The 24,441-nt window shown below is 33.4% G+C and overlaps 5 protein-coding genes across 6 annotated transcripts; all 5 read left to right on the top strand.

Moving 5' to 3' along the window:
- The first annotated feature begins 67 nt into the window (after positions 1-67).
- Positions 68-2,788, top strand: LOC114759289 (pectinesterase PPME1-like). The gene is made up of 3 exons (XM_028948451.1): positions 68-580; positions 1,504-1,949; positions 2,629-2,788. The coding sequence occupies exons 1-3, from the start codon at positions 68-70 to the stop codon at positions 2,786-2,788; spliced, it is 1,119 nt and encodes a 372-aa protein (XP_028804284.1).
- LOC114759310 (biotin carboxyl carrier protein of acetyl-CoA carboxylase 2, chloroplastic) lies at positions 2,385-19,079 on the top strand. Its single transcript, XM_028948477.1, has 9 exons — positions 2,385-2,389; positions 13,383-13,388; positions 16,193-16,361; positions 17,248-17,301; positions 17,420-17,583; positions 17,692-18,007; positions 18,143-18,214; positions 18,500-18,565; positions 18,823-19,079. The coding sequence occupies exons 3-9, from the start codon at positions 16,209-16,211 to the stop codon at positions 18,844-18,846; spliced, it is 849 nt and encodes a 282-aa protein (XP_028804310.1). The 5' UTR covers positions 2,385-2,389; positions 13,383-13,388; positions 16,193-16,208; the 3' UTR covers positions 18,847-19,079.
- Positions 4,580-10,816, top strand: LOC114759313 (uncharacterized). Of its 2 annotated transcripts, none has more exons than XM_028948481.1 (3): positions 4,580-4,752; positions 6,461-6,700; positions 10,551-10,816. In XM_028948481.1, the coding sequence occupies exons 1-2, from the start codon at positions 4,680-4,682 to the stop codon at positions 6,682-6,684; spliced, it is 297 nt and encodes a 98-aa protein (XP_028804314.1). In that variant the 5' UTR covers positions 4,580-4,679; the 3' UTR covers positions 6,685-6,700; positions 10,551-10,816. The 2 variants fall into 2 exon arrangements, with proteins under 2 accessions (XP_028804314.1, XP_028804313.1); XM_028948480.1 differs by having other exon boundaries at positions 6,461-6,705; positions 10,556-10,816.
- Positions 8,586-10,804, top strand: LOC114759312 (uncharacterized). Its single transcript, XM_028948479.1, has 2 exons — positions 8,586-8,756; positions 10,303-10,804. The coding sequence occupies exons 1-2, from the start codon at positions 8,684-8,686 to the stop codon at positions 10,530-10,532; spliced, it is 303 nt and encodes a 100-aa protein (XP_028804312.1). The 5' UTR covers positions 8,586-8,683; the 3' UTR covers positions 10,533-10,804.
- A 1,660-nt stretch (positions 19,080-20,739) lies between the features above and the next one.
- LOC114759317 (expansin-A23-like) lies at positions 20,740-22,652 on the top strand. The gene is made up of 2 exons (XM_028948484.1): positions 20,740-20,870; positions 22,024-22,652. The coding sequence occupies exons 1-2, from the start codon at positions 20,768-20,770 to the stop codon at positions 22,650-22,652; spliced, it is 732 nt and encodes a 243-aa protein (XP_028804317.1). The 5' UTR covers positions 20,740-20,767.
- The last annotated feature ends 1,789 nt before the right edge of the window (positions 22,653-24,441 follow it).

Here is a 24,441-nt window from a genome sequence, read left to right as displayed (position 1 = left end):
TAATAAACCCCATCAGATTCAAGGGAAAAAAACATCTTTACAAAACAAAAAAAATAAGATAAAAACCATGACGGCGGTGGCCACCAAAATAAGTCGTGTTTCTTCATTTCAGGTGGCCGTTGTGGTGGCGGTTATCCTCGCCGCGGCCACGACGGTGTTGTCGGACGACAACGCGCTGATCCCATCGGACAAAGGTCAATTGGACCAATGGTTCTCAAAGAACGTGCTGCCATTATCAGCCCGGAAGGGTACTCTGGACGCAGAACTGGTGGCCGCCGAAGCTAATCCGAAGACGGTGACGGTGTCGCAGGACGGAAAAGGCGACTTCAAGACGATAACGGACGCCATTAACAGTGTTCCGACGAATAATGCGCAGAGAGTGATAATCAAAATCGCAGGTGGAGTATATAATGAGAAGGTGACCATTGATAGGACCAAGGATTTCATCACTATGATCGGTGATCCTAAAAATATGCCCAACTTGACTTACAATGGTGACGCTAAAAGATACGGCACCGTCGATAGTGCTACCCTCATTACCAACAGCAATTACTTCGTCGCTGCAAATATCATTTTCTCGGTTAGTATGTATATGCTTTCCCATGTGCTTTAATTTTCTGTTCTATATTGAAGCTTATAGATAACTATATCTTTGCATGGAAGTATTTGTTGAGGAGCCCTGCGTAACGGGAAGATTTTTTTTTTTTTTTGTGTTAAGCTCAATATCACCCGAAGCGTGTTAAAATTAATAGAAATCAATGTCACCCTTTTACCATTAAATTAAAAAATATCAGCAGTTAACATTAATTTTTTAACGATTAAGAAATATTATTCTTTTATTAATACTTTTTGGGTGATATTGAGTTTAAAAAATTGTGAATACCCATAGCTTATTTGCGAATACTTCTTCTAAGGCAAAATAATGACCCCTAACCCCTATATTTAACATATTTCTTTAGTTCTTAGTATAAAAACTAATTAAATGGTTAAATTTAGTTTTAAATATAAGAAATTAATTTATTTTATTTTTCATGTTTATCATTTTTTAAACTTATTTAGTCAACTTATAAACTAACTTATTATAATCTAATAATGTTTACAGGGATATTTGAGAGGAATTATGTTATATTTGTTATAATTAACTAATATTTTATTTTTTTAATCTATTCAAATTAATTAAGTAACTCTTATACTAACTATTACAGCTAGTATATAATAATATGAAATTTATATATTGTACGTTTTTGCATGAATTTAGATCAGTCATGAATAAACTTGATTAATATTAGGTTACACTTGACCGATAAATTTCACATATAAGTATTCGATATCATTTAATTATATTTTTTTTTTTATCAGAGGCATTCCCATTTGTGTTTAAACTGACATTATCAATTATCAAGTAGACCGAAAGATCATCTAAATCTAAATAACATGTATTATCTTTGTCTACATTACTATGGCACTTCATATGATGGTGTTAATTTCACAATTATATTGTAGAACTCGGCACCGATGCCGGATGGGAGAAGGGAGGGAGCTCAGGCGGTGGCGCTACGAGTTTCCGGCAACAATTCGGCATTCTACAACTGCGTGCTATTAGGGTTTCAAGACACACTGTGTGACGATAGGGGAAACCATTTGTTCAAGGACTGCACAATCCAAGGCACAGTGGACTTCATATTTGGGAGTGGCAAGTCCTTGTATCTGAACACGAAGCTCATCGTGGTGGGGACGGTCGGCGGCGTGATCGCGGCTCAGGCGAGGGAGAGCGACGACGACACCATCGGCTATTCCTTCGTTCACTGCGACATAAGTGGCACCGCCAGTGGCACCTTCTTGGGAAGAGCTTGGATGGCTTATGGCAGAGTTGTGTACGCTTATAGCACCATTAGCAACATTATTACTCCTCTTGGTTGGAACATTAACAACCATCCTGCTATGGCCCAGTACGTACTATTTTCTCTCTTCTTTGTCTCTTTCCCTTTTAAAAATATTTTCTTATGATAAGATATTATGTATGAGTAAACTTGATTTCATGCGAGAAATTTTCGCTAAAATTGGATTTAATTAACAAGACACCCACACACATACACACACGCGATTAAGATTGAAAGGAGTATTTTCCTCTCGGTTTGCTCTCAAGAAAATACTTAACATGTCTTGCAATGTGACATATATATATGTATATGCTTTGTGAAGTATTACCTCTGGTCTTTAATATAAAAATTAGTTAACTAATTTAAAAACTTAGTTAAGTTAATTATTTGTAATAAATATGTATTGTTTTTTCTAAAATACCCATGCTAATCATATGTATTATCTAAAACTATCGTTTGATGAAATCTTAAATATGTATAATTACTATAAAGACTATCTAAAAAAAAGGGTAAATATGTGAGACAAAATATATTGAGGTTTTAAACTTAGGATCAAATTGAATGTCAAACTAGCTTTTATATTAAGACCCGGAGATGGTATTTGATTCAATGTGTGTGTAAATATTTTAACTGGTAATAAACTACTTTTTGGGAGATCAAAGCATATTTAATTTAACTAGAATTATTTTTATCATATATTGCGCGAAATTTTGACAAGTGCAAAATAATAATGAATAAATAAATGCAGGACTGTGTATTTTGGAGAGTACCAGAATAGTGGAGATGGTGCAAATACAAAAGGACGAGCCCCGTTCACAAAGATACTAAATGACGCTGATGCTAAGCAATTCATCTCTCTTGGCTTCATTGAAGCTTCTAAGTGGCTGCTTCCTTCTCCTCAAGCCTAAAATTTTATTTTCGGATCTTATTTTTTATTTTTTGTATCATTAACTCTAAAAAAAAAAGGTCAACCACTGATAATCGACGGTAACATATTCAATATTGTCCATTTCGAGGTCCTAATATATGTGAGTGTGTGCAAATGTAATTTGATTACATTAATCGGAAAAAAATGATTTCCTTTCTATTCCTCTGGGGTGAGTGTGTGTGTGTGTCTTGCTCGGTTGAAAACAATTAAGTCTGCTTAAAAGTATTGAATTTTCAGTTTATTATAAAAATATAATATGTCTCTATAATATACATACAATTCAATTTTTAATTAATAATCACAAAATTCAAACGTTGAAAAAGAACGGGAAAATATTAGCTATCAAGTTTGACAGAACAATTTTGCATTTTATAGTAATACTCTTACTACTTTCAGTCCTAAGTATAAGATTCACTTTAAAATTACACCACAAGATAAATTTTTAAACCTTTTTTAGTCAGTGCTCTCAAATTAAATTTTACTTATTCCCCTTCCCTCAAATATCCAATTTATCATCTCAATCCTCCTTATATACTCTTGTACTCCTTCAATGAAAAAAAAATTAAATTTGGTAAATATATGAATAAGTCTTACATATATATGATCAATATCAACTTTCAAATTTGGTCCTCCATTAAGAATTGAAAGGGTATGTTTTAGTGTTTCATATTTAGAATCAAAATGAACTTCTCAATTAAATTCTACGTTAAAAATTAGAAGAGATTCTTAGTAGAATAATTTGGGCATGCATGCCACAATACCACGTGTATTTTGTGCTTGTACAAATTCACTGAATTGCAATGCTTTATACCGTTTATGTTGATCCAAATGTCAACATTAAATTAAAAAAAAATTGGGTTTTAGAGATAAATTAGAAGAGTTTCATTGCAGTTTAATTTTTCGTATATTAATATAATACTCATTTGCATAATTATTGGTCTAATAATAAATGTGTGCTAAACAAATGAACAAAGACTCTTTTTTTTTTTAATTAGCATTTATAATACTTTTTTAATACCCATCTAGTACTCTCTAGTACTCTTATTATCTTTCAAGGAGTTAATCTGTTGATTATATATGTAGAAACACAGGTATGTTATCATTAGCCTATAAACCCACATGATGAATAAAATTTGACATATGATCATGTGAAATTAGAGAACTTGACCTAAGTGTTTTCCAATATTTTATGTCTCATTATCCAAAATATAATTCCTTGAAAATTAATGTTTGGATGAAAAGTAATTAATTAATATTATTCAAATTTTTAAATATAAATATTAAAAATTTATGCATTTATATTTTTATAATATCAAGTTATATGATTTTTCTAAAAGAATAATTCAGTTCACCTAAAATCATGTTCCTTTAGAAAATAATGTTGAGATGAAAAGTAACATTCTTTATAATTAAGTAATATTTTTATATAGCATTAATTAATAAATCAATTTAAATTTTATATTTTGAATAAAATTAAAATTTTTAACCTATAAAATGTCTTCATATTAATTATAAAACCAACTCATTATTAAAATATTTACAAGAAATTAAAAAAAGGTATCGCATTGTTTCGCTATTTTCCTGGTTTCGGCCCAACAACCCATCTCGAAGTGACTATAGTGGGCCTAATTCACTGGCCTACCGAGGCCCATAACATACCGAACTTGGTGGAATACTCGAACCCGACCTAACCCGATTCAGTCCAAATGGGTACCCGAATATTCTTAGACGGGTACGGCACAGGGCTGGATTCCCCAGAAAAGTAGAAAACAGATTCCGAGTAACATTGTAACGCTCCCAGGAGATCAAGGAAGAACCGGTAAAGGGTGTATACGTCATCTTCTGTTGCATCTCATCTCGTACTAACTGTCATGGCGATGAACAATGGATTCAGATCTGCAGTGAGGCTCCTCAATTCTTCCGACACGGTGGTTTCAAAGTCAGGTCAGTCACGCGTGTATAATCCTTCCTCTATTTGGTTGATGATAACCTATTCAAAGAGGTTATGGATCGATCGTCGAACTTTGAGCCAATTTTTTATCTGCATTTTATGTTTCCTTAGTTTTGCTGTATGAAATTTTGGTTCTTTTGTTTACCGATACTCCTGTAGGAGTGAAATGAAGGTTTTTTTTCTTCTTATTATTGTGAATTTACGTGGTTTTGATCTGAGAAGAGGGTCAATATCAGCGAGTAATTGATTAGCTTCTCACATTATTGATTCTGAGTTTTTGGTTTTTAAGGGTGATGGGTTGTGGGCAAATAGACTATTGCAATCACGGTTTGACAGTTTTTTAAATGAAATTTAATGAACGAAGACGTGGGGTATTGGAGGCTTGTATTTTAATGAACAAACACGCTTTGCAAAATATGTTATTCTGCTATTTTACTTCAGAACTGTGTTCAAGACCTACTCCTTCGGGAATTTAGGTCCGAACCCTCGGTTACCATGCTCAATGGTTCAACCGAAAATGTCATGATATCAAGACCAAAAATAAGGCACTTTCTGCACAACATTTAATGCTGGCCAACGATCATGTCAGTTTGGCTTGATGACCTAAGGACTGATATGTGATATATAGTCTTGACAGGTGATTCTTTAGAACTTAGGGTAGTGGAAGAATTCCCAAGTGAGATGCTTCTTTTGAATTGCTTTAATCTCTGGAGTTCATATGGTCAAGTTTGTGGAGGATTTCAAATCACGAAAAATAATGTATGCGGAGGATAAAAGGTTCGTCTTAATGGACAGAAGCATGTGCAACTTGCTAATAATATATCTGGTGATGGTTGTGAATCCAGCAACAAGAGTGAATGAAGTACAATACAGGATACTACACTAATTCTGGTAGAAGTTTAAAATTAGGGCCATGGAGGCACACAAGAATCATATCGTGCCATGTAGATGAGACTACTTGGAATATAAACATATGGCAAGATAAATTGCGAAAGCAAAATTGCTTGAGGTTGGATTGCTGGTTTTAAAAGTAGTAGAGCCATTGTACGAAGGAAGTGGCTCAACTAGGAATTGAGAATTAGCTTTAAGAGGAATTGCTTTGGCAACATATAACGGGGTGTGGATCTTCATGTCCTAGGGCAATTGGGTTATCATCTGAATTTGGAAAAATTGTTTCTGGGAGTTGGAATTCATATTGACTTAGCATCCTATGTTTAACTTGGTATCATAATTGAATTGTGCGTTCTCCTAGGATTGGCAAGGTTGAAGCCTCTTGTTTGTTGATTCTTTTGCTACCTTCTCATTTTTCGTGTTTACTAGCTTGCAATTTGACATTTTATCATCAGTTCTTCTATGATAAAACTGGCACCTGATATCATTACATATGGGTTGGACTTTAAAGTTCTATGCAAGCCAATGTCTTCTTCAGTATTTTGACTGGAAGAATGCTGACCCCCCTAAAAGAAAAACAAAATGAAAAAAACCCCCGCATGCCACTATTTGAAAGATCATGAAGATACTAACGAAGCGTATCATGCATAGCAATGGTTTAAATGTAATGTATTGTCATTGTTCTCCTTCCCTTGTTAAACTTACGTAGGTTTTGTGCCTGTATGGATTTTTTTTTTTTTTGGAGAAAAATAGTGTGGTTCATTCTGGCAAGCGTGAATAAAAAGATAAAGGCATGTTAGTTGTTGACAGTGAGCAGAGGTTTCCGTTCCACTGGGGTTAAGAGAATGGGAGGTGGACACGGGCATGGCCATGACGAGCCAGAATATATGCATGCAAAACACATGTACAACTTGGATAAAATGAAGAATCGCCCCTTGAAGATGTCCCTTGCTGTGTTCAGTGCCTTCAGCATTGGTGTTGTTGTTCCAGTCTACGCAGTCGTTTTCCAGCAAAAGAAGACAGCTTCTGGCTAGCCGTCTGCACATGATTTGTTTGCTTGCAGTTGGGAATCCCAGACTAGCTGAATGATGATTTTTGTGCTGTTTTGGATTTTGTTTCTGAGCAAAACTAGAAATGGGTTTTCTCTGTTTCTTGATAATAATTGGTTCAGTGATTGTTCCCTAACGCTCAACGCTTGTACATTTTCATATCTTCAAAGGAATAATATACTTTGATTGGTTGATTTGGTTTGGTAGTTTGATTGGCTTAGTTTGGAGCAAGTTTTCAATTTTGGCTTTCTTCTTATGGACGGTAAATGGAGGGACAGTTCAGTAAACTACTATACTTAATGTTTTTCTATTAGGACTGAATATAGTCCTCATCTCCCGCTGAAGATCGAAGTTTTACAATCACCACTTCATGGTAGTCGCCAAAACTAAGCTAATTACAAGCATGTTCATGAAGTTTCTAACAAAATAAGCCCGATTTGTTCCTATGCTATTCCCCGAATTCCAATGAAAATGAGCTACTGTTCTTTTCGGTAATATCTTTACAAACAGGTGAAGCCATTGACATTCTTTATCCTTAAAGTTACATGTATTTAGTACATGTCCAACATTATTCCATAATTTATTTTCTTATTTTAATTTTTTACATAATTATCAATTATACAATAAAAATACCTCTTCAATGTAATCATTTTATCTTAATCAAGAGCTGAGTTTTTTTTTTTTAATCCCTACTATTGTTATTTTTGCACGTTTATATACTAGAATAAATGCTTGGCCTTATTTAGGGCCTGTTTGGTTTGAGGGGAGGGGAGGGAGAGGGAGGGAAGGGGAGGGGAGGTTTCATCCTCACCTTGTTTGGTTTGATTAAAAAGGAGGGGAGGGGAGGGATAGTAATAATCAATTTACCATTTTACCCTTATATATTAGTTTATGTTTTTTATTGATATATTATATAAATTAATTTACATCTTAATTTAAATTATATAATTTAATCAAAATTCAGTCTTATCATGTTAATATGTGTATTAAAAAATTGGTATAGTAATTTTTCATTCTAATTAATATAATAATATATTTAAAATAATCAAATTAACAAATTTTATATGCTCTAAGAAAAATGAAATTTTATTTTCTTTAGGCTATCTTTTTTTCCAGCTTTAAAATATATTTAATAAATAATATATTTATAAAAAACAATTAATTTTATAATATTATAATTTTTTATTTAAATAATTTTTATTTTTAAATAATTTTTATAATATATTTTTAATTATAATAATGTATATATTTTTTATTTTTTTTACTTAGGATAATATATTTTTTATTTGAAATAAATATTATAATAATATATTTTATGGGTAGAAGTGGAATATTAAAAAAATCATAAGGACATAATGGTCCAAAATTTTGGCTCCCCTCCAAAAACCCCCAATTTGGAGGGGAGTCAAAATGGGGGGAGGGAGGGGAAGGGAGGGGAGGGGACATTTTAGCTCCCCTCCCCTCCAAAATTTTTAACCAAATGAGGGGAGGGGCTCATTTTCCCTCCCCTCCCCTCCCCTCCCCTCCCCTCCCCTCCCCTCCCCTCCCCTCCAACCAAACACACCCTTAGTCTGTGATAATTTAAAATTGCAATATTAGCACAAGGCACAAGACTCGTACTAAAGGGGTGTTTGGATAGAAACCAAACCATGGTTTTAGAAGTGCTTTTACGGATTACGAAACAGATATGTAGAGAAGGTTACCTCGTTTTGCGAAAAAGTACTTCTGAAACCGCGGTTTTGAGAATGCCAAACACCCCCTAATTTCACGATTCTAGAGTTGACCCGGTTCTTGTAACAAAAAAAAAGAGAGAGAGAGAGTTGACCCGGTTCTGTTTAGTCCGGTTTCCTAACAAAAAGGGGCCGAAAGGACTCGATTGGTCTAGAAACCGGGCTCGACTGCGAGAGAAGCAAGAGGAAGAGGCAGCCGCGCAGAGGAGCATCTTAGCGGTCGTCTTCTGTGGCATCTCATCTCGCACCTTGCTATGGCGTTGAACAGTGGACTCAGGTCTGCGGCGAGGGTCCTCAAATCTTCGGACTCGTTGCTTTCGAAGTCAGGTCAGTTGCCGCCGCTTTAACCCTCGTACCGTCGTCACGCGTTGTCGACTCCCTCGCTTTTTGGTTGCTGGGGAGCTGTTTCAAAATGCTATGGATCACTCGTTTTTGAATCTCCTAATCCTTAATCATGTATGAAATTGAGTGCTTTTGCTTGCCGATGCGCATTTAGGAGTGAAATGGAGATTTTTGTGTATTTGTGCTGTTTTGATCTGAAATTGGGTGAGGGGATAACTAACAAGGAACCTTTTGGCACGATTGATGTGACCTTTGTTGTTTTGCTTCTTAAGGTCATAAGGTGTTCTCTTTTTTCTGACCACCGTTTCTGAAGGTGTAGGTAGTGTGGAAATTGCGACAATGCAATAAAAGAGAAGTTTGTCATGTATTTACTATCATAATATTTTAACAAAATAGAATATGATTTTTTGTGTAGGGACTTTGTAAATAGGTGAAAATTCCTCAGCGTTGTTGTATAGTCGTCTTATTTCAATTGAATTAATCATATTCTTGTCATGTTTTAATCTGAAAACCTCAAAGCAATAATACAACAAATTGTATGTACATTGAATTCAACTATCTTTTGGCCTGTTTCAGGTGAATTCAGTGAAAATTGAGGTAAGGTTAATTCAGTTGCTGTGCTTGACGTTAAGTTAAATGATATCAAAACTTTAATAAGGGGCTGTCTACCACTCTAGACAGTTAAAGTGTGCCCACGCATCATTCCATTTTGGTTCGATGATCTTTATATAGATATTAAAGTAACAAATTTTGTTGAACATGATGAGCTTTTGTCATCTGTACTCTGAGAAAACCCGTTCAAGAATTATTGTGACCTATCTTGGTTCATTGTGTGTCGTGGAGTCTAGACTTGAATACACTAGGAATTGAAGCAAAAAGTTGAGATCAAGTGCGGAAGGAAGACACTGTGATGTTTGAATATTTGACCTTGAAGGAAGAAGAGTCGTTAATATGAATGGACTCATTTAGTGATAAAAAATTAGATCAAGGTAAATTGCAGTCGTAAACCTTGAAGGCAGAAGATCCATTAGATGAAGGAAGTAACTATTGTAGAACAAACAATTAGCTAACCATAAATTGTAGTGGCAACATATAGTGAGGTTGGGACTTGGGATATTCACGTCCAATGGCGATGGGGCTATCAACTGAACTGGAAAAGAAACGTGGTTTTGAGTTGGAAATGATAATGGGCCTCTCAGGATAAAGTTAGCCTAATGAATTTGGCGATATTTTCAATCTACGAGTATATTTTTCTGCGTGATTCAATGCTTGAGATGATAACAGTAAATTCTAACTACTACTTTGGTTAGTACTGTTGAAAGTTTCCTGTTTTCTTGTTCATTTGCTACTTTCATCTGCACTATGTTTACAAGCTGCAATTTGGGCATTGTATTCTTCCATGATAGAACTCGCGTCAGATCTTCTTCCTTTATAAATAGAACTTGTGGACCTTTTATCCCTTGTATGGAGATGGAGTCATTTTATTATTTGTGCTGGCGAGCCCAAATAAACAAACATCTTGTTGTAACAGTGCACAGAGGTTTTCACTCAACCGGGGTTAAGAGGATGGGGGGCGGACATGGCCATGGCCATGGCCATGATGAGCCCGAATATTTACATGCAAAACACATGTACAACTTGGATAAGATGAAGTATCGTCCATTGAAGATGTCCCTTGCTGTGTTCAGTGCCTTCAGCATTGGTGTTGCTGTTCCTGTCTATGCAGTCATCTTCCAGCAAAAGAAGACAGCTTCTGGCTAACTCTCTCATCACATGCTCTGTTTACTTGCAGTTGGGGAACCCAGACTAGCTATGTAATAGTCTAGTTTATGTGTTGTTTTAAATCCTTGTGGTGATAATTTTTTTCCATAATTCAATCTAGTTCTCAGTTGGGGCTTAGTTGAGATGTTGGCGACCATGAACTGCCGTGCTTTTGGTTTTTAATCTCATGAACTATTTATATGACACTTGAGTTCCATTAATGTGTGAAATAACTGCGAGGCAGTTGAAGATAATGACGGAATTATGATTAAGAAATTTTTGGAGTTCATGTGTAGTTAACTGTGTAACAGTTTGCTGAATTTCATGTGAACTAGTTTGGTACTCATTCCATCCTCAGAAATAAGTATATATAGCTAATTCATTCTCATTAAGAAAGTTAATTTTAAAATCATTGCATTTCCAACCAAGTTGGAAGCCATTTTTATCCGAGTATGTTGTTTTTCGCTGTTTGATCAGCCGAGGACCTCAGTCATTCAATGTCATTTTCATAATTAAAGGTTTTGACTGTTATTATTTGTGTCAACTGCAACCGGCCACCTGTATCGCTTCAATGATTGCCTCAGGGGATGCAATTCCAAACCTGTAACCTCGGCTCTATTAATAAGCCGTTGAATGAAAAAGAATTATCATTAAGGCAAGTATTATAGTGTACTTTAACCATTTTAATTATAAAATGGGCTAAGGTGGGCATTTACCTTAAAAGATTTCAGGGGCGTCGGTGTCTGAAATTATTTTGGACTTAATGTCGTCTTGAAAGATTCTAAATAGTAAGTTCATTATAGCTGTTATTCAAGTTAAGTTTAACTATTAGTTCATCAAATATACATGTCATTCATATCATTTTTGTTAAAGATGCAAATTTGTCTAGACGTATTGAAAATTTTCAAATCATAGTAATGTTGTCAAGAACATAATCCAGGTTAAATTTGATTATTACATGATTAAATATGCTGGGCTGATAGGTTTACATATCATTGAAGTTATTTTGTTTTGGATTAATATGCAAATTTATTTCAGAAGTTTAAACTAAAAAACATAGGATGATAGAATTAAGATGTATCCTGAAACATTTTTTCAATATCACATAGTATCCTAAACTAATTCAGTGTTCATCCAACATCATAAAATATTTTTTTTCTGTAGTATCCTAAAAGTATTTACCCTTTAAGTATTTTTCTCTACAGCAATGAGCACCCTAAACATATGATATTGAGTATTACTGAACAAATATTTTAGAGGGTTGGACGTAAAAGATTACTGAATAAATAACTGCTGAGTTGAGTGCTGGTCAAAAAAGCATTTTTGTTTCTTTAAAATCAAAGTGCTACTCAAAAAACATGATACTACCTCTGGTCCTAGATATAAGAACTAGTCAAAAATTTGAATTTAGTCCTAAATATAAGATACTAATTCACTCTGTCTTCTAAAATCTATACGTATAATGTTTTCTCCAAAATATCCTTATTGATAGTAAGAGGTTTCCAACAAGGAGATAGTTCCAATGTATATGACTAAGTACAGTAATTTAGGGAAGTCAATGCACATTTGTTACAAATAATTAATTTAACTAATTTTTTTTAATCTTTTAAAATTAGTTATCTCACTCTTATATTAAATATCAAGATAGTACTTGGTAAACCACAAATTTATTTAAGATATTGAGTGCTAACATTGGCATTAGATACAACTTAACACTACGTAGGGGGATGCCATCCTTAAGAAAAATATGATATTTAACGTTTTAGACTAGGGAAGTGGCATCCAGCATGAACTATTTTTCTAAGTACATCCAACATCCTAAACTATTTAGTGGTGCATTCAACATTTTGAAATATTTATATAGGTGCATTCAACACTCTAAAATACATTTTTATACGATTTTATGCTTTATAATTTATTATACTGGATGCATCAAAAAATAATTTGGAATGTTGAACGCATCTGAAAATAATATTTTAAAGTGTTGGATGTATCAAAAATATAATTTAGGGTATTGGACACACTTAAGAAATGCTTCTTACCAAATACACTATAAAATATTTAGGGTGGTGATTGCATTTGAAAAAAAATACTCCATTCGGTTCAAAATATAAGATAAACTTTGTCTTAGTTTCTTTTTTCAATAAGATAGCGTTTATTTTTACCTAAGTATTTAATGAGTTTTTTTTTTCCAATTTTACTCCCTATATATTTTCTTTTCTCTTTGATTCATTTATTGCATTTTTTACTTATTCTCTTTATTAATAAGGATATATTTAGAGAAAAATATATTCATTACATGTTTATTGTTTTGAATTAATTTTAACTAATTTTTTTAATAAACATAAATAGATAAAATTTAAGAAAAGTAATAAAAAAAGACTTTGGAGTATATGAAATTATAATTTGGGTTTTTCAATTTACATAATTACTGTCAGAGACCTAGTTTTAAATATGAATTATGAAATGTGGGGGAAAAGAGCAAAGTACCCCCTTCTTCTTCTCTTTCTTCCATCCCATCCTCTCCTTCTCTTCTCTTCTGCAACTCTAAAAATTTTTTTTACTCTTTCTGGAAACTTTCTTTCTTAATTCTGGTTAACTATCCAGCAAGAGTATGTATTTTTCTCATGTTTCTATTTTTTTTTTTATATTCCAAATTTTATCATGTAATTAATTACTTCACCCCACCTACTACTCGCATATCACTCTCTTTTCTAGCCCTTTTGTTGATTCCGTCAAGCTTGAATCAGTTGTTAGGAGTTCCACTGCCAAGTAAGAACCCTTGCCTCTACCTTTCTCTACAATTGGGTGCCTACCTAATTATTTTGGGTGCAGCCGTGTAGGTAATAGTGGAGGGTCAAGCCTATCACAAATCATGTTTCAAGTGTTCACATGGTGGCTGTCCCATATCACTATCAAATTATGCAGTTCTTGAGGGCATTTTGTTTCAAGTGTTCATGGTGGCTATCCCATGTTATGTTTACTTACGTAATAAAGTGGGAAAACTGATAAGGAGGAGGATGAAGAGTGTTATTATGATAACTATGGTAAGAAGTTTTGTTTTACAGATAATGGTGAAGAGTATTATTATGAAGAATATTTTGTTTCTATTATAAAAATAGTTGTTGTCATGGTCATGCTATTTTTTTTAATATTATTGGCCATAAGAATGTTGTTATTTCCAATGTACATGTTGTTATTAGTATCCTAGTGATGAAGAATATTTTGTTTGCAAAAAGTAGTTACTCCACCGATCTTAAATTGTTATTTCCAAATATAAACTTGTTATTTTCAATTATGAACTTGTTATTTCCTATATAAAACTTGTCAGTTCGTCACACTCAGCTTATTATTCCTAACAACTTACCAAACTTATTATTTTAAATTTTAAATTTGTTATTTCTTATACAAAATTTGTTAATTCATCATATTCAATTTGTTATTCTCCATAACTTACCAAACTTATTATTTTAAATTTTAAATTTTTTATTTCCTATACAAAATTTGTTAATTCCTCATATTCAACTTGTTATTCTTAATAACTTACCAAACTTATTATTTTCAATTATAAACTTATTATTTCCCATGTAAAACTTGTCAATTTGTAATACTCAACTTATTATTCCCAACAACTTACCAAACTTATTATTTCTAATTATAAACTTGTTATTTTCTATGCAAAATTATCAATTCATCATACTCAACTTGTTATTCCTAACAGCTTACCAAACTTGTTATTTCTAATTATAACATGTTATTTCCTATATAAAACTTGTCAATTCATCATACTTAACTTGTTATTCCTAACAACTTACCAAACTTGTTATTTCCAATCATAAACTTATTATTTCCTATACAAAACTTGTCAATTTCTTATACTCAACTGGTTATTTCTAACAATTTACCAAACTTGTTATTTCCTATATAAAACTTATCAATTCCTCATATTCAACTTGTTATCCCCAATAACTTACCAAACTTATTATTTCCAATTATAAACTTGTTATTTCCTATACAAAACTTGTCAATTCCTAATGCTTAACTTGTTATTCCCAAATACTTAATAAACTTGCTATTTCTAATTTAAACATGTTGCCAATGATAAGTTTAATATGAAAAATAACAAGTATTGAAAACCTAATCACATTAATTGAAGCTTGATAAAATTTAAACCAAGTCAAAAATCAAAATGAAAAATGCATAACTCATGCTTTCTAGTTCATTATGTTATACTTTTTGTGTTGCCCTTGAGCTTGGTTTTAATTGTTTATATATTTTTTTAAAAAACAAAAAATAGTAGGGATATAAAAGTTCAACTTGTCCATACTTCAAAAACTTGCCAGCCAAAGAAAGCTTATCTTCAAGCTCACTTATCGCCAATCATTTATAAATAAAGAGAACATAAACTTAAAGAACAAATCAAAGAATATTAAAAAGGAATCCTCTGTGTTCGACTTTGTTCTCTGCTTACATACCAATCAATGAATCAAGGGGAAAAACAAAACAAAAAAGATCATATTTGAATTCTCTTTTTTGTGTGCGGATTCAAGCAAGAGTGAATCAGAAGATGAAAATGGAGAGCATCTATTGCAGAAGATGAGGGCAATTCCTTTAGCAGTACCTGTTGCCGCCGCCACAACTATCTTCAGCTTCAACCCAGTTTTGTTGAGTTTGATTCTTGTTTTTCTTGGTATCCTTATTTTTGGTCCCGTCCTTCACTTGTTTTGGGAGAAGGAACAAAGAAGACAAACTCAAATACAAAGAAGATGATAGAAGAAGAGAGAATGAGAGAAGTGGGGGGAGATGGGGGTGGGGATGAGGATGAGTATGAGGAACTAGGGTTAGAGGAGAAGGAAAAGGAAGAGGAAGGAAGGAAAGAGAAAGACAGAGAGGGGGAGGAAAAAGGAGAAGAAAAGAAAAAGAAAGGATGAGATAGAAAAAAGATAAGAAAAAGGGCATTTTTACTTTCTCCAATATTTCATAATTCAGGCAGCACTTTTGTTAATTCAAGTATCTATTTCACAATGTTTTATATTCAATGGCCTTTGTTTGCAATTTTTCCTAGAATTTGTTTTTTATTTTGAGTACTTTTCAATGGTAGATTCACCTTGGCGTTCTAAGATTTGGCAATGCCTTGGGCCCTTTCGGCCTCCTAACTGATCATCCGCTGATCCACTAACCCAAAGCCGCAAAATGGAGGATAAACTAGACCCATCAGATCGTCCCAACCTAATAGTAACAGCAGTAACCGTTAGATCATCAAACCCAGCGCCCTCTCTTACCCGCTGATCTGCAAGACCAAAGCCTCGCTTATCCGGAGTTGAAGGAACTCTCTCTTCCCCCGAGACAAAATGGTAAGAAACGCAAAATGAGCGACTGAGTACAGACAAAACCAAAGCCTTTTTTATCCTTCCAGGTTAGTTCGACACTTTAAACAGTGTGACGTTGATATCGCACACATTGTAATCATCGAAACTGATTCTAGCCTCTAAAAGCTAACACTTGTTCTTCTTACTTCGTATTCTCCATCCATCCCCACATCCCTCCTTTCTTCGATCTCATCGCCTCCACCTTTTTTATACTTGCTTCTTTCATCATTTCTTGTATAGATCAGAAGAGAGCCATTTGAGCTCAGGTCGAGACCCCGAGTAAGGTTCAAGCGTTTGGTTAGTTCCAATGGCCTCCTTTACTGTTCCCTGCCCGAAATGTGTTTCTCCTCTCCGCTTAGGATTGAACTCCCAGAATCTGCAGCGGCCGAGGCAGTCCAGCTTGAAGCCATGCCAATCCTTGCCAGCCTCTTTCTCTGATCCAGCGTTGTTTGGCAGTCGGGTATCTGATTTTAATCAATTTCAAATTTTAATTATGAATCTGGTTTAAAATGAACGACTCATTGTCGATTTGTTCGGATTTTAGCTAATGTTGTCGCTATTGGGTGTGCTTTGCTGTGTTATTGATTGTATATCTTCTGAATGAAGAAATAATAAGTAATAATATGATAAAGAAGCTAAGGGTTGGTTCATGCCTCTCCTTTTTATGGAAGACAGAAGGATGTAATTTTAGATATTGGTTTTTGGGCATGTGGGGGCCGTGAGGCTGAATTATTTCCATTTTTAGCATATCAACTTTTATCCTATTGTTGATGCTAACTTCAATTATTTTATACTTATCCAGTATTAAGCGAAATTCCGCACTAGGGGGCCTATGGTTTCGATAAAAAGGAAGAGCTATTCTTTTGTTCCAAAGACTCATCTTTACTTGAAACTTTTTTCAACATCTCACATATTATGGATGACTTATTCGGTGGTCCCTAGGCCGCAATTCTGCTATAGGAGATCAATGTTTAATTTAAAACTATATTTGCAGTAATATGCATTGCTTTGACGCCCTGGAGCTTGGCGTTGGATTTGAAACTTACTATAAGTTCTCTGCTTGTTATCACCAGTAAAAATTTTAGTCAGTAAAGTACATGATATGGATTTTATTTAATGAGGGCATCTGTTAAAAATATGCATTCAGGTACCACACCAGTAGTTTTAGTGCTTAAATAATGTCCTATGTGCTTAAACTTGGAAAAATTCATGATTAATCCATGAAATGAATTTCAGTTTGATGATGGTTTTTTTATTGATTGAATACAAATAAACAGTCATTGACTTCGCAGCTTTATGTTATGGATTATTTTTATTCAGCTGTTCTATGTGATTGTCTCCTGCAGAGCCTTAACAGGAAGCAACTTCCTTCCTTAAAGCTTCAAGCACAACCGAATGAGGTCAGTTTTCCATGAAATGTATTTTAAATGAAAAGCATCATGAGAGTTTGTTAATTCGCCTATTCAAAGAAATTCTTTTTAAGGCTGTACCAATATGTCTTACCCTGCTTTTCATTAGGCTACTGCTATCAAAGATTCTTCAAACTCTGCTCCCATGCCTAACATCGGATCTGAAGTTGCATCATCGCAAGAGAAAGATGACGGGAAACTCTCTGGTCCAAGCACTTCTGTGGATGAAGCTTCAATTTCTGCATTCATGAGTCAAGTATCCAATCTTGTCAAGTAAGACTAAGCAACTGAAATTTGGATGCAATCTCATATTTTCCATATTTCCATGTTAGATATGTATTGTTTACCATACTTGGTGTTATATAATTTCCATGTGCACAGACTTGTCGATTCCAGAGATATTGCGGAGCTGCAACTTAAGCAATCAGACTATGAGCTTTTGATAAGGAAAAAGGAAGCTTTGCAGCCTCCACCAACCACAGCAGTAGCTCCAGCACCTCCATCTCTACCCTATCCCCCATTTCCTTCTCCACCACCATCTCCTGCTCCTGCTCCTGCAAGCCCTCCAACTTCAAAAGCTGCACCTGCCTCACCTTCCCCAGGGAAAGCAAGCACCTCATCTCATCCGCCATTGAAAAGTCCAATGGCTGGAACCTTTTATCGAAGCCCAGGACCTGGTGAACTGCCATTTGTAAAGGTATGTATATTTTACTTATTTTCTGGTAATCTGTCAATTTACAAATGCTATTGATTATTTAACTATGTCATTATCAACTCAAGTATATAATTTTTACTACATAGAATAGTCTTGTTTAATTTCCTGCTGCTTCAGGTGGGAGACAAAGTGCAGAAAGGCCAGGTCTTATGCATTATTGAGGCTATGAAACTGATGAATGAAATTGAAGTACGTGTACTATCTTTTCTTTTGTTCTTGCATGTCTACATTGTTTTTCCCCCTGTATCATTGCTTTTCGAATTACCCCAGTTGACTCAGCATTAATGATACTCCTATATACCAAAACCCTTAAACAAGGCCTATCAGTAGGGCACCCTTAAGAGCAGACTTAAAGAACCACTGATACACTTTCTGTTTGCTTCATTTCCATTTTCTTGAGGTGCTTTAATCTCTAGTCGTTGGCTACGATAAAAACCAAAATTCACATTCTTTGGTTCTCCGTTTTTCTCCCAGGCTGATCAATCAGGAACTATAGCTGAGGTACTCTTGGAAGATGGGAAACCAGTCAGTGTAGATACGGTACTCTCTTTCTCTCCCCTCACTCCAGAAAGAAAAAAAATTAGTAGATAAGACTTGTATGAAGTTCTTTATGTGTTAGTTATTAAAAATCTTAATAAAATTGTAACATGTATGTATTTTATACAACTTATCATTATATTGTCGTCATTGGAGAATCTGATAACGAACACTGAAAAAGCTGCATCCAAATTGTGTCCAAATCGAATAATTAAAATAGATGGTTCATTTCTTTAACTTAATACTCGTGTTTCGTGCAGCCGCTTTTTGTAATTGCACCATGAGTAACAGGAGGGACCTTCTTCAAAGTTGTGGGCAACCCCCTTTGTTGGGTAAAATGAGGATTTTCTGAATTTTTTTAATGAGTTCCTTTGGTGTGTAACTTAATTTACTTCTGTTAGTCTCACTTTTAAAATCCGTGCTTCTTCATCCTTGCCTATTTATTCTAAGGTACCTTTTATTCATGAGGTCTTCAACTTGTTGAAATGAACTCCGGACAAAGTTGCAGTCTTAAGTAGTATGGTGCTTTTGTAGTTTAGAATAATAGCATTTTTCTGAAGCTGAGAGATGGAATTGTACCCAAAATAATGTTTGTTTTATATTTGAGCATATCTTATTCTTGGAGTCTCCTCATTCTTGATATCACAGCCCCAAAGTTATTATTTATTTAGTTATTTTACTATTTTAATCGAAATATATTTATGGTTTTTTTTCCCTGTTTGTTTTCCGAATTTTCACTTTCTAGACTTTTCCTTATTTGTGACTTGAATATTTAAGTGAACAATTAAAAAATATGTTAAAATTTGAAGGTCCTTTGTGCCATTAAATTAAGGTTCATGTGGCTGGAAATTGGAATCATCAATCAATCATTGACTACTCTCTCTCTAGAGAATCTTTTCATACACGTTAATAAATTTTAAAGAAATCAGAAAAATTACGGAAGAACTGAGAAGATGTATTATGTATGAAATTTATATTTCATAATTATATTGTGTACTTTTCCTTTTCTTTATGCATATTTGCCAAATGCACTTCCAAAATCAAATTTTCAAAGTAATTGATCTAAGTGTCTGAGTTAACCCCCCAAAAAGGCAGGTTTAAGGGTTAAACCTCAAAAGCACTGAAGCCTCAAAATGCTATCAATAGGTAAATTCAATGAAGTTTTTTCCTCTAATAATGAAATGCAGGCAAATGGAAGCGTCCTGCCAGCTTGTTATTATTTTTTCAAATTTCACAAATGAATATTTTTCATTTTTTTGTTTTTATATTTTATAAAATATATTTATAACTTATACAAAATATTTGAATATTTTCATTAAAAATTATAAAATGACTTTAAAATATTTTTCTCTTCATGCTGGTACTATCTACTCCACCACAAACGTATCTATTGGTATAAAAATTGAAAAAAATTAATTATAGTAAAGGACTAAATTAGGAAGACAATTCAATAGAATAAATTGGAAAACATCAATTCTCATAAAATATCAAACTGAAATGGCCAAATTCATGATCTTAGGGGAGAGTTTCCCTTACTTATGATCTCTCTGCATTTGTCCTTATTGAAGTTGCTCCTATCAAAAATTATTAAATCGCTGTTGTGAAATAAGTTGAAATTATCATCATCAAAAAAATAAATTGAAATTGTCATTTTTGGCCCGATTAATGCAAGAAAAAAATTCTGCATCAAGTAAATTTCGTTACGCCTCTCAATCATAATGTAATTCATTGTATCAAAATTTATATTTATGCATAACAAATATATAAAACTGGGTCAAAACTAGTAAATGCATTATTTTAATCGGTCAAAAAAATTAACTTGTATAAAATAATTAGCCATAATTAAAGAAAAAGACAAAAAATAGTTGTCTTCCTCTATTGATTGACTTAAATTGTATACCATCTCAATCCCCTCAATCACTCACTGATTTATATATGAATCTCATTAATTACTGATACATGGAACATAATATTTGGCTTTAAAACTTAAATATCAATTAATTTTCTGTATTTTTATGAATTTAATTATTTCTGATTCAAGAATATGGAAGCATTAAATGACCACAAAGCCCTGTATATAAATACCACCTTTCATTTATCAAAATTCAGATACATATGTGAATTCACTTCTTCTTCCTCCTCCTCACATATTAATCTTTAAAAGCCATGGCTATGTCTGTGTCTTGTTTCTTCTTGTTTCAGTTTATGGCCATTGCTTTCTCCGCCCTGGCTTCTTTTGCTATTGATGGAAGCTGGCATGATGCTCATGCAACCTTCTATGGTGACATGTCGGGAGGCGAAACCATGCGTAAGTGTGTATATTTGTGTGTTCTCTGTGTTCAGAGTTTAATAAGTTATACTGTTCATGACTTATGAATAATGCGGATCGCATTAACTCTTAAATATTGTACTATCTTTTTTTTCTCATCTCATATGCTAATCTCATGATAAAATAGTTCGTGAAAAATTCTCACAGTTTTTTTCTGAGGAAAAAAACTATTGTTTTTCCAGTGTTTTTCTGTAAATTACCCCCTCATATTTTTCCTCATCAAATAAAATGTTGTTTGATCATTTCTTTTATGAATTAGAGTGAGTACCCTGTGCAGTTGTTCAACTTTGTTCTGAATTTGTGTGTATATCAATTATAAATTTATACAAACATATAAAATAAAGAGTTAAAAAAGAAGAAGAACAGTCTAGATTGCCAATGAGTCTCATTTTGAAATTAGTTTTCCATTTCCTAATCTTTTCAACGCTGATTCGTTTTTTTTATTTATAAAATTGATCTTTTTATCAAAAAAATTAATTTTCCATATATGTATACAATTTTTTTTTTTGGGGGGAGCCCTAGACTCCCTAAAAAGACAAACTTCACTCCGAAAAACTTAAAAAGACCAAAAAAAAAAGAAATAAAGTAAATAAATAAAAAATTATTGACTTTGAAACGCAAGGATAATTATCTAGTCCACCTCAGATTTTGCTATTAAAGAGAGTAATCCTCACCTGTCATGTATATATACAATAGTGTTTATAATAACCTCCAAAAAAAAAATCTTTCATATTTAAGAAAAATAGGATATTCAGTGTCATCTCTTGCCAAGTTTAGAACATGTGAATTTATCATATAAGTTCTTTTCCAAAAATAGATTAATTTAAATATTTGAAAATTAACAACTCCCAATTCATTCTGTACGGTATATAATTCCCCCTCAAATCATTAAATTAGCGATTAATTTTTCCCCTTCTTTAAAAAAAAAAACAAAGAACATCCTCCCCCATTTATATATATATATATATATATATATATAGAAACATAATTTTCTCAGTATTGTTCCAATTTTATCAATGTCTCCGAAGGGATAAAATACCGAATATTTATTATTATTATTATTATTATTATTATTATTATTATTATTATTATTAAAGTGGTATGAATATTGTTATTTCCTTCCCATTTGCAGAAGGAGCTTGTGGTTATGGAGACCTCTTCAAGCAAGGCTATGGCCTGGAAACGGCAGCCCTAAGCACAGCTCTCTTCAACAATGGTCTCACCTGCGGCGCCTGCTTCGAACTCGAGTGCGTCAACGACCCGCAATGGTGCATCCCCGGCGCCGGCACCATCAAAATTACGGCCACCAACTTCTGTCCGCCCAACCACACTCCTCCGGACGTCAACCACTGGTGCAACCCTCCCCAGCAACACTTCGACCTCTCCATGGCCATGTTCACCAAGCTCGCTCCCTACAAGGCCGGCATCATCCCGGTTCGCTACCGCCGTGTCGCCTGCGCCAAATCCGGCGGCGTCAAGTTCGAGCTCAAGGGCAACCCTTACTGGATAACAACGCTGTTTTTCAATGTGGCGAACGCCGGCGACGTCACCGACGCGAAGATCAGGGCAGGTAATGGCGGCGGCGGGTGGATTCAGATGTCGAGGAATTGGGGTCAGGTTTGGCAGACAGGGACGAACCTGATGGGACAGAGTTTGTCGTTTAAGGTTACTACGAGTGATGGGAAGATGTTGGAGTTTGATAATGTTGTGCCATCGAATTGGCAATTTGGTCAGACTTTTGAGGGAAATCAGAACTTTTAATTTAATCAGATATTGGTTAATTTATAATTTAGACTAATTTTGTCGTTGAAATTAACAAATTTTTTTTGAAATGACTTTCTAGCCTTAATTAGCTTCGATTTAATAAGATACTCTTCCGATCCTTAATATAAGACTCATTTAACTAATTTGATTAGATTAAGAAAGTTAGGTAAATTAGTTAATTATAAGAAAAGTGACACATTTTTTCCAAAACACCATAATCATCTTTCTTAATACTCCCTCTCCCTCTTCTACTTGATTATGGTTGAGGGAGTATCCATAGGGGTAATTTAAAGAAAATTGATAAATATGTGAAATGGAAATTATATTTAGGACCAAAATCAACTTAAGAATTGGATCCTATATTAAGGACCGGAGGAGTACATGAGCATCCTATATTTTATGATAGATGTTGCATTTCTTATTCTTCTTGTTTGATTTTTTTTTAAAACTAAAGTATGGGTATCCTCTTATTAGAAACAATCCTATTTGAGGTACTATCTGGTACTAAATATTTCAATCTGAGCTGTTTTAACACATCAGTAAATCAAGTAATTGATCCTCCGTTCCATCTAGTAAAAAATTTTAGACAATCCATCTAGTCAAAAGTTTTGAACCAATCAATCAAATCAATTTTTTTTTAAAGTCTCCCTGAAACAATATCATTTTGAATTAAAAAAGTAATAGCAATCCGCCTGTAATTGTGCTTTTGTAATTATTTTGTCAGATTACGTATACTAAATGTTTCATTTACTCATAAATTGAGTGTAGTATTAAAACTCAATATGAGACGTTTTGAGAGATCAATAAATTGAGTAATTGATCTTCTGATCGATCTAGTCAAAAGTTTTGAACAAATCAATCAGATCAAATTATATTAATTCATGAAACAATATCATTTTTAGAAGATGTTTAAATGAAAACTAAATCAGGTTTTTAAAAGTATTTTTACAGAATACAAAATAAACATGTGGAGAAGTTTATCTCGTTTAACAGAAAAATCCTTTTCAAAAGTACTTTTTCGTATTACTAAATATCTCCTCAATTAAAAAAGTAATAACAATCCATCATAATTGTGCTTTTGTAATTATTTTGTTAGATTATGTATGGGTTATACAAAATGTTTCATTTACTCATAAATTGATACCTTTTTTTATTTAAATATGATTGGTTTTATGGTTATATATAAATATTTTTTAAAATCGTTTAATTAAATTATATTATTTTAATTACAGAGTTCCTCCTAATTTAATTATACATCCTAATTTAATTATAAGTGGACCCTATTCAGCGGCTGAAGCGAAAGATATGTTTTGGACTGATACAGGTTAATAACATGGGTGCGTTGGATGCGTCAGTGTGAGGGGGAGAGAGTACTGACGTGTGACTTGTTTGACAGAATAATATATGCCACGTACACATGCGAACATTAAAAAAGTGATTGAATAAAACTAAATCATGATTTTAAAATATTTTTACGGTTTACAAAATAAATATGTAGAGGAATTTTTTTCATTTTACAAAAAAATACTTCTGAAATTATAGTTTAGAAGTTGCTCAACACCTCCTAAATCATGAACTATTGAAGGACACACATATATTTATGGGGGAAATTATGTTATAATTATAGTATTACCGCTGTTCTTATTTGTAAAACTTCATTTCTAGTATAGATAAGACCGGATGTATATAATAATGATTCATTATAGCTTTTGCTCCAAAAAATGATTCATTAATTACAGTTATGATGCTTTTTTTTTCCCCCCGACCTGGATACAGCAATGATTCA

The sequence above is a fragment of the Neltuma alba genome, unplaced genomic scaffold, assembly GCF_004799145.2.
Source record: "Neltuma alba isolate B1F8T4 unplaced genomic scaffold, ASM479914v2 tig00010816_pilon, whole genome shotgun sequence".
NCBI lineage: Eukaryota > Viridiplantae > Streptophyta > Magnoliopsida > Fabales > Fabaceae > Neltuma > Neltuma alba.
This window is presented reverse-complemented; position numbering and strand designations above follow the sequence as displayed.

Excerpts from the sequence above, each read along its gene's own strand:
- LOC114759317 (XM_028948484.1), top strand. The coding sequence starts at position 20,768 with ATGGCCATTGCTTTCTCCGCCCTGGCTTCTTTTGCTATTGATGGAAGC. Across the intron at positions 20,871-22,023 it reads GTCGGGAGGCGAAACCATGC|AAGGAGCTTGTGGTTATGGA; the intron begins GTAAGTGTGTAT and ends TCCCATTTGCAG.
- LOC114759312 (XM_028948479.1), top strand. The coding sequence starts at position 8,684 with ATGGCGTTGAACAGTGGACTCAGGTCTGCGGCGAGGGTCCTCAAATCT. Across the intron at positions 8,757-10,302 it reads CTCGTTGCTTTCGAAGTCAG|TGCACAGAGGTTTTCACTCA; the intron begins GTCAGTTGCCGC and ends TTGTTGTAACAG.
- LOC114759313 (XM_028948481.1), top strand. The coding sequence starts at position 4,680 with ATGGCGATGAACAATGGATTCAGATCTGCAGTGAGGCTCCTCAATTCT. Across the intron at positions 4,753-6,460 it reads CACGGTGGTTTCAAAGTCAG|TGAGCAGAGGTTTCCGTTCC; the intron begins GTCAGTCACGCG and ends AGTTGTTGACAG.
- LOC114759289 (XM_028948451.1), top strand. The coding sequence starts at position 68 with ATGACGGCGGTGGCCACCAAAATAAGTCGTGTTTCTTCATTTCAGGTG. Across the intron at positions 581-1,503 it reads CTGCAAATATCATTTTCTCG|AACTCGGCACCGATGCCGGA; the intron begins GTTAGTATGTAT and ends ATTATATTGTAG. Across the intron at positions 1,950-2,628 it reads AACCATCCTGCTATGGCCCA|GACTGTGTATTTTGGAGAGT; the intron begins GTACGTACTATT and ends AAATAAATGCAG.
- LOC114759310 (XM_028948477.1), top strand. The coding sequence starts at position 16,209 with ATGGCCTCCTTTACTGTTCCCTGCCCGAAATGTGTTTCTCCTCTCCGC. Across the intron at positions 16,362-17,247 it reads CAGCGTTGTTTGGCAGTCGG|AGCCTTAACAGGAAGCAACT; the intron begins GTATCTGATTTT and ends TGTCTCCTGCAG. Across the intron at positions 18,008-18,142 it reads GTGAACTGCCATTTGTAAAG|GTGGGAGACAAAGTGCAGAA; the intron begins GTATGTATATTT and ends CTGCTGCTTCAG.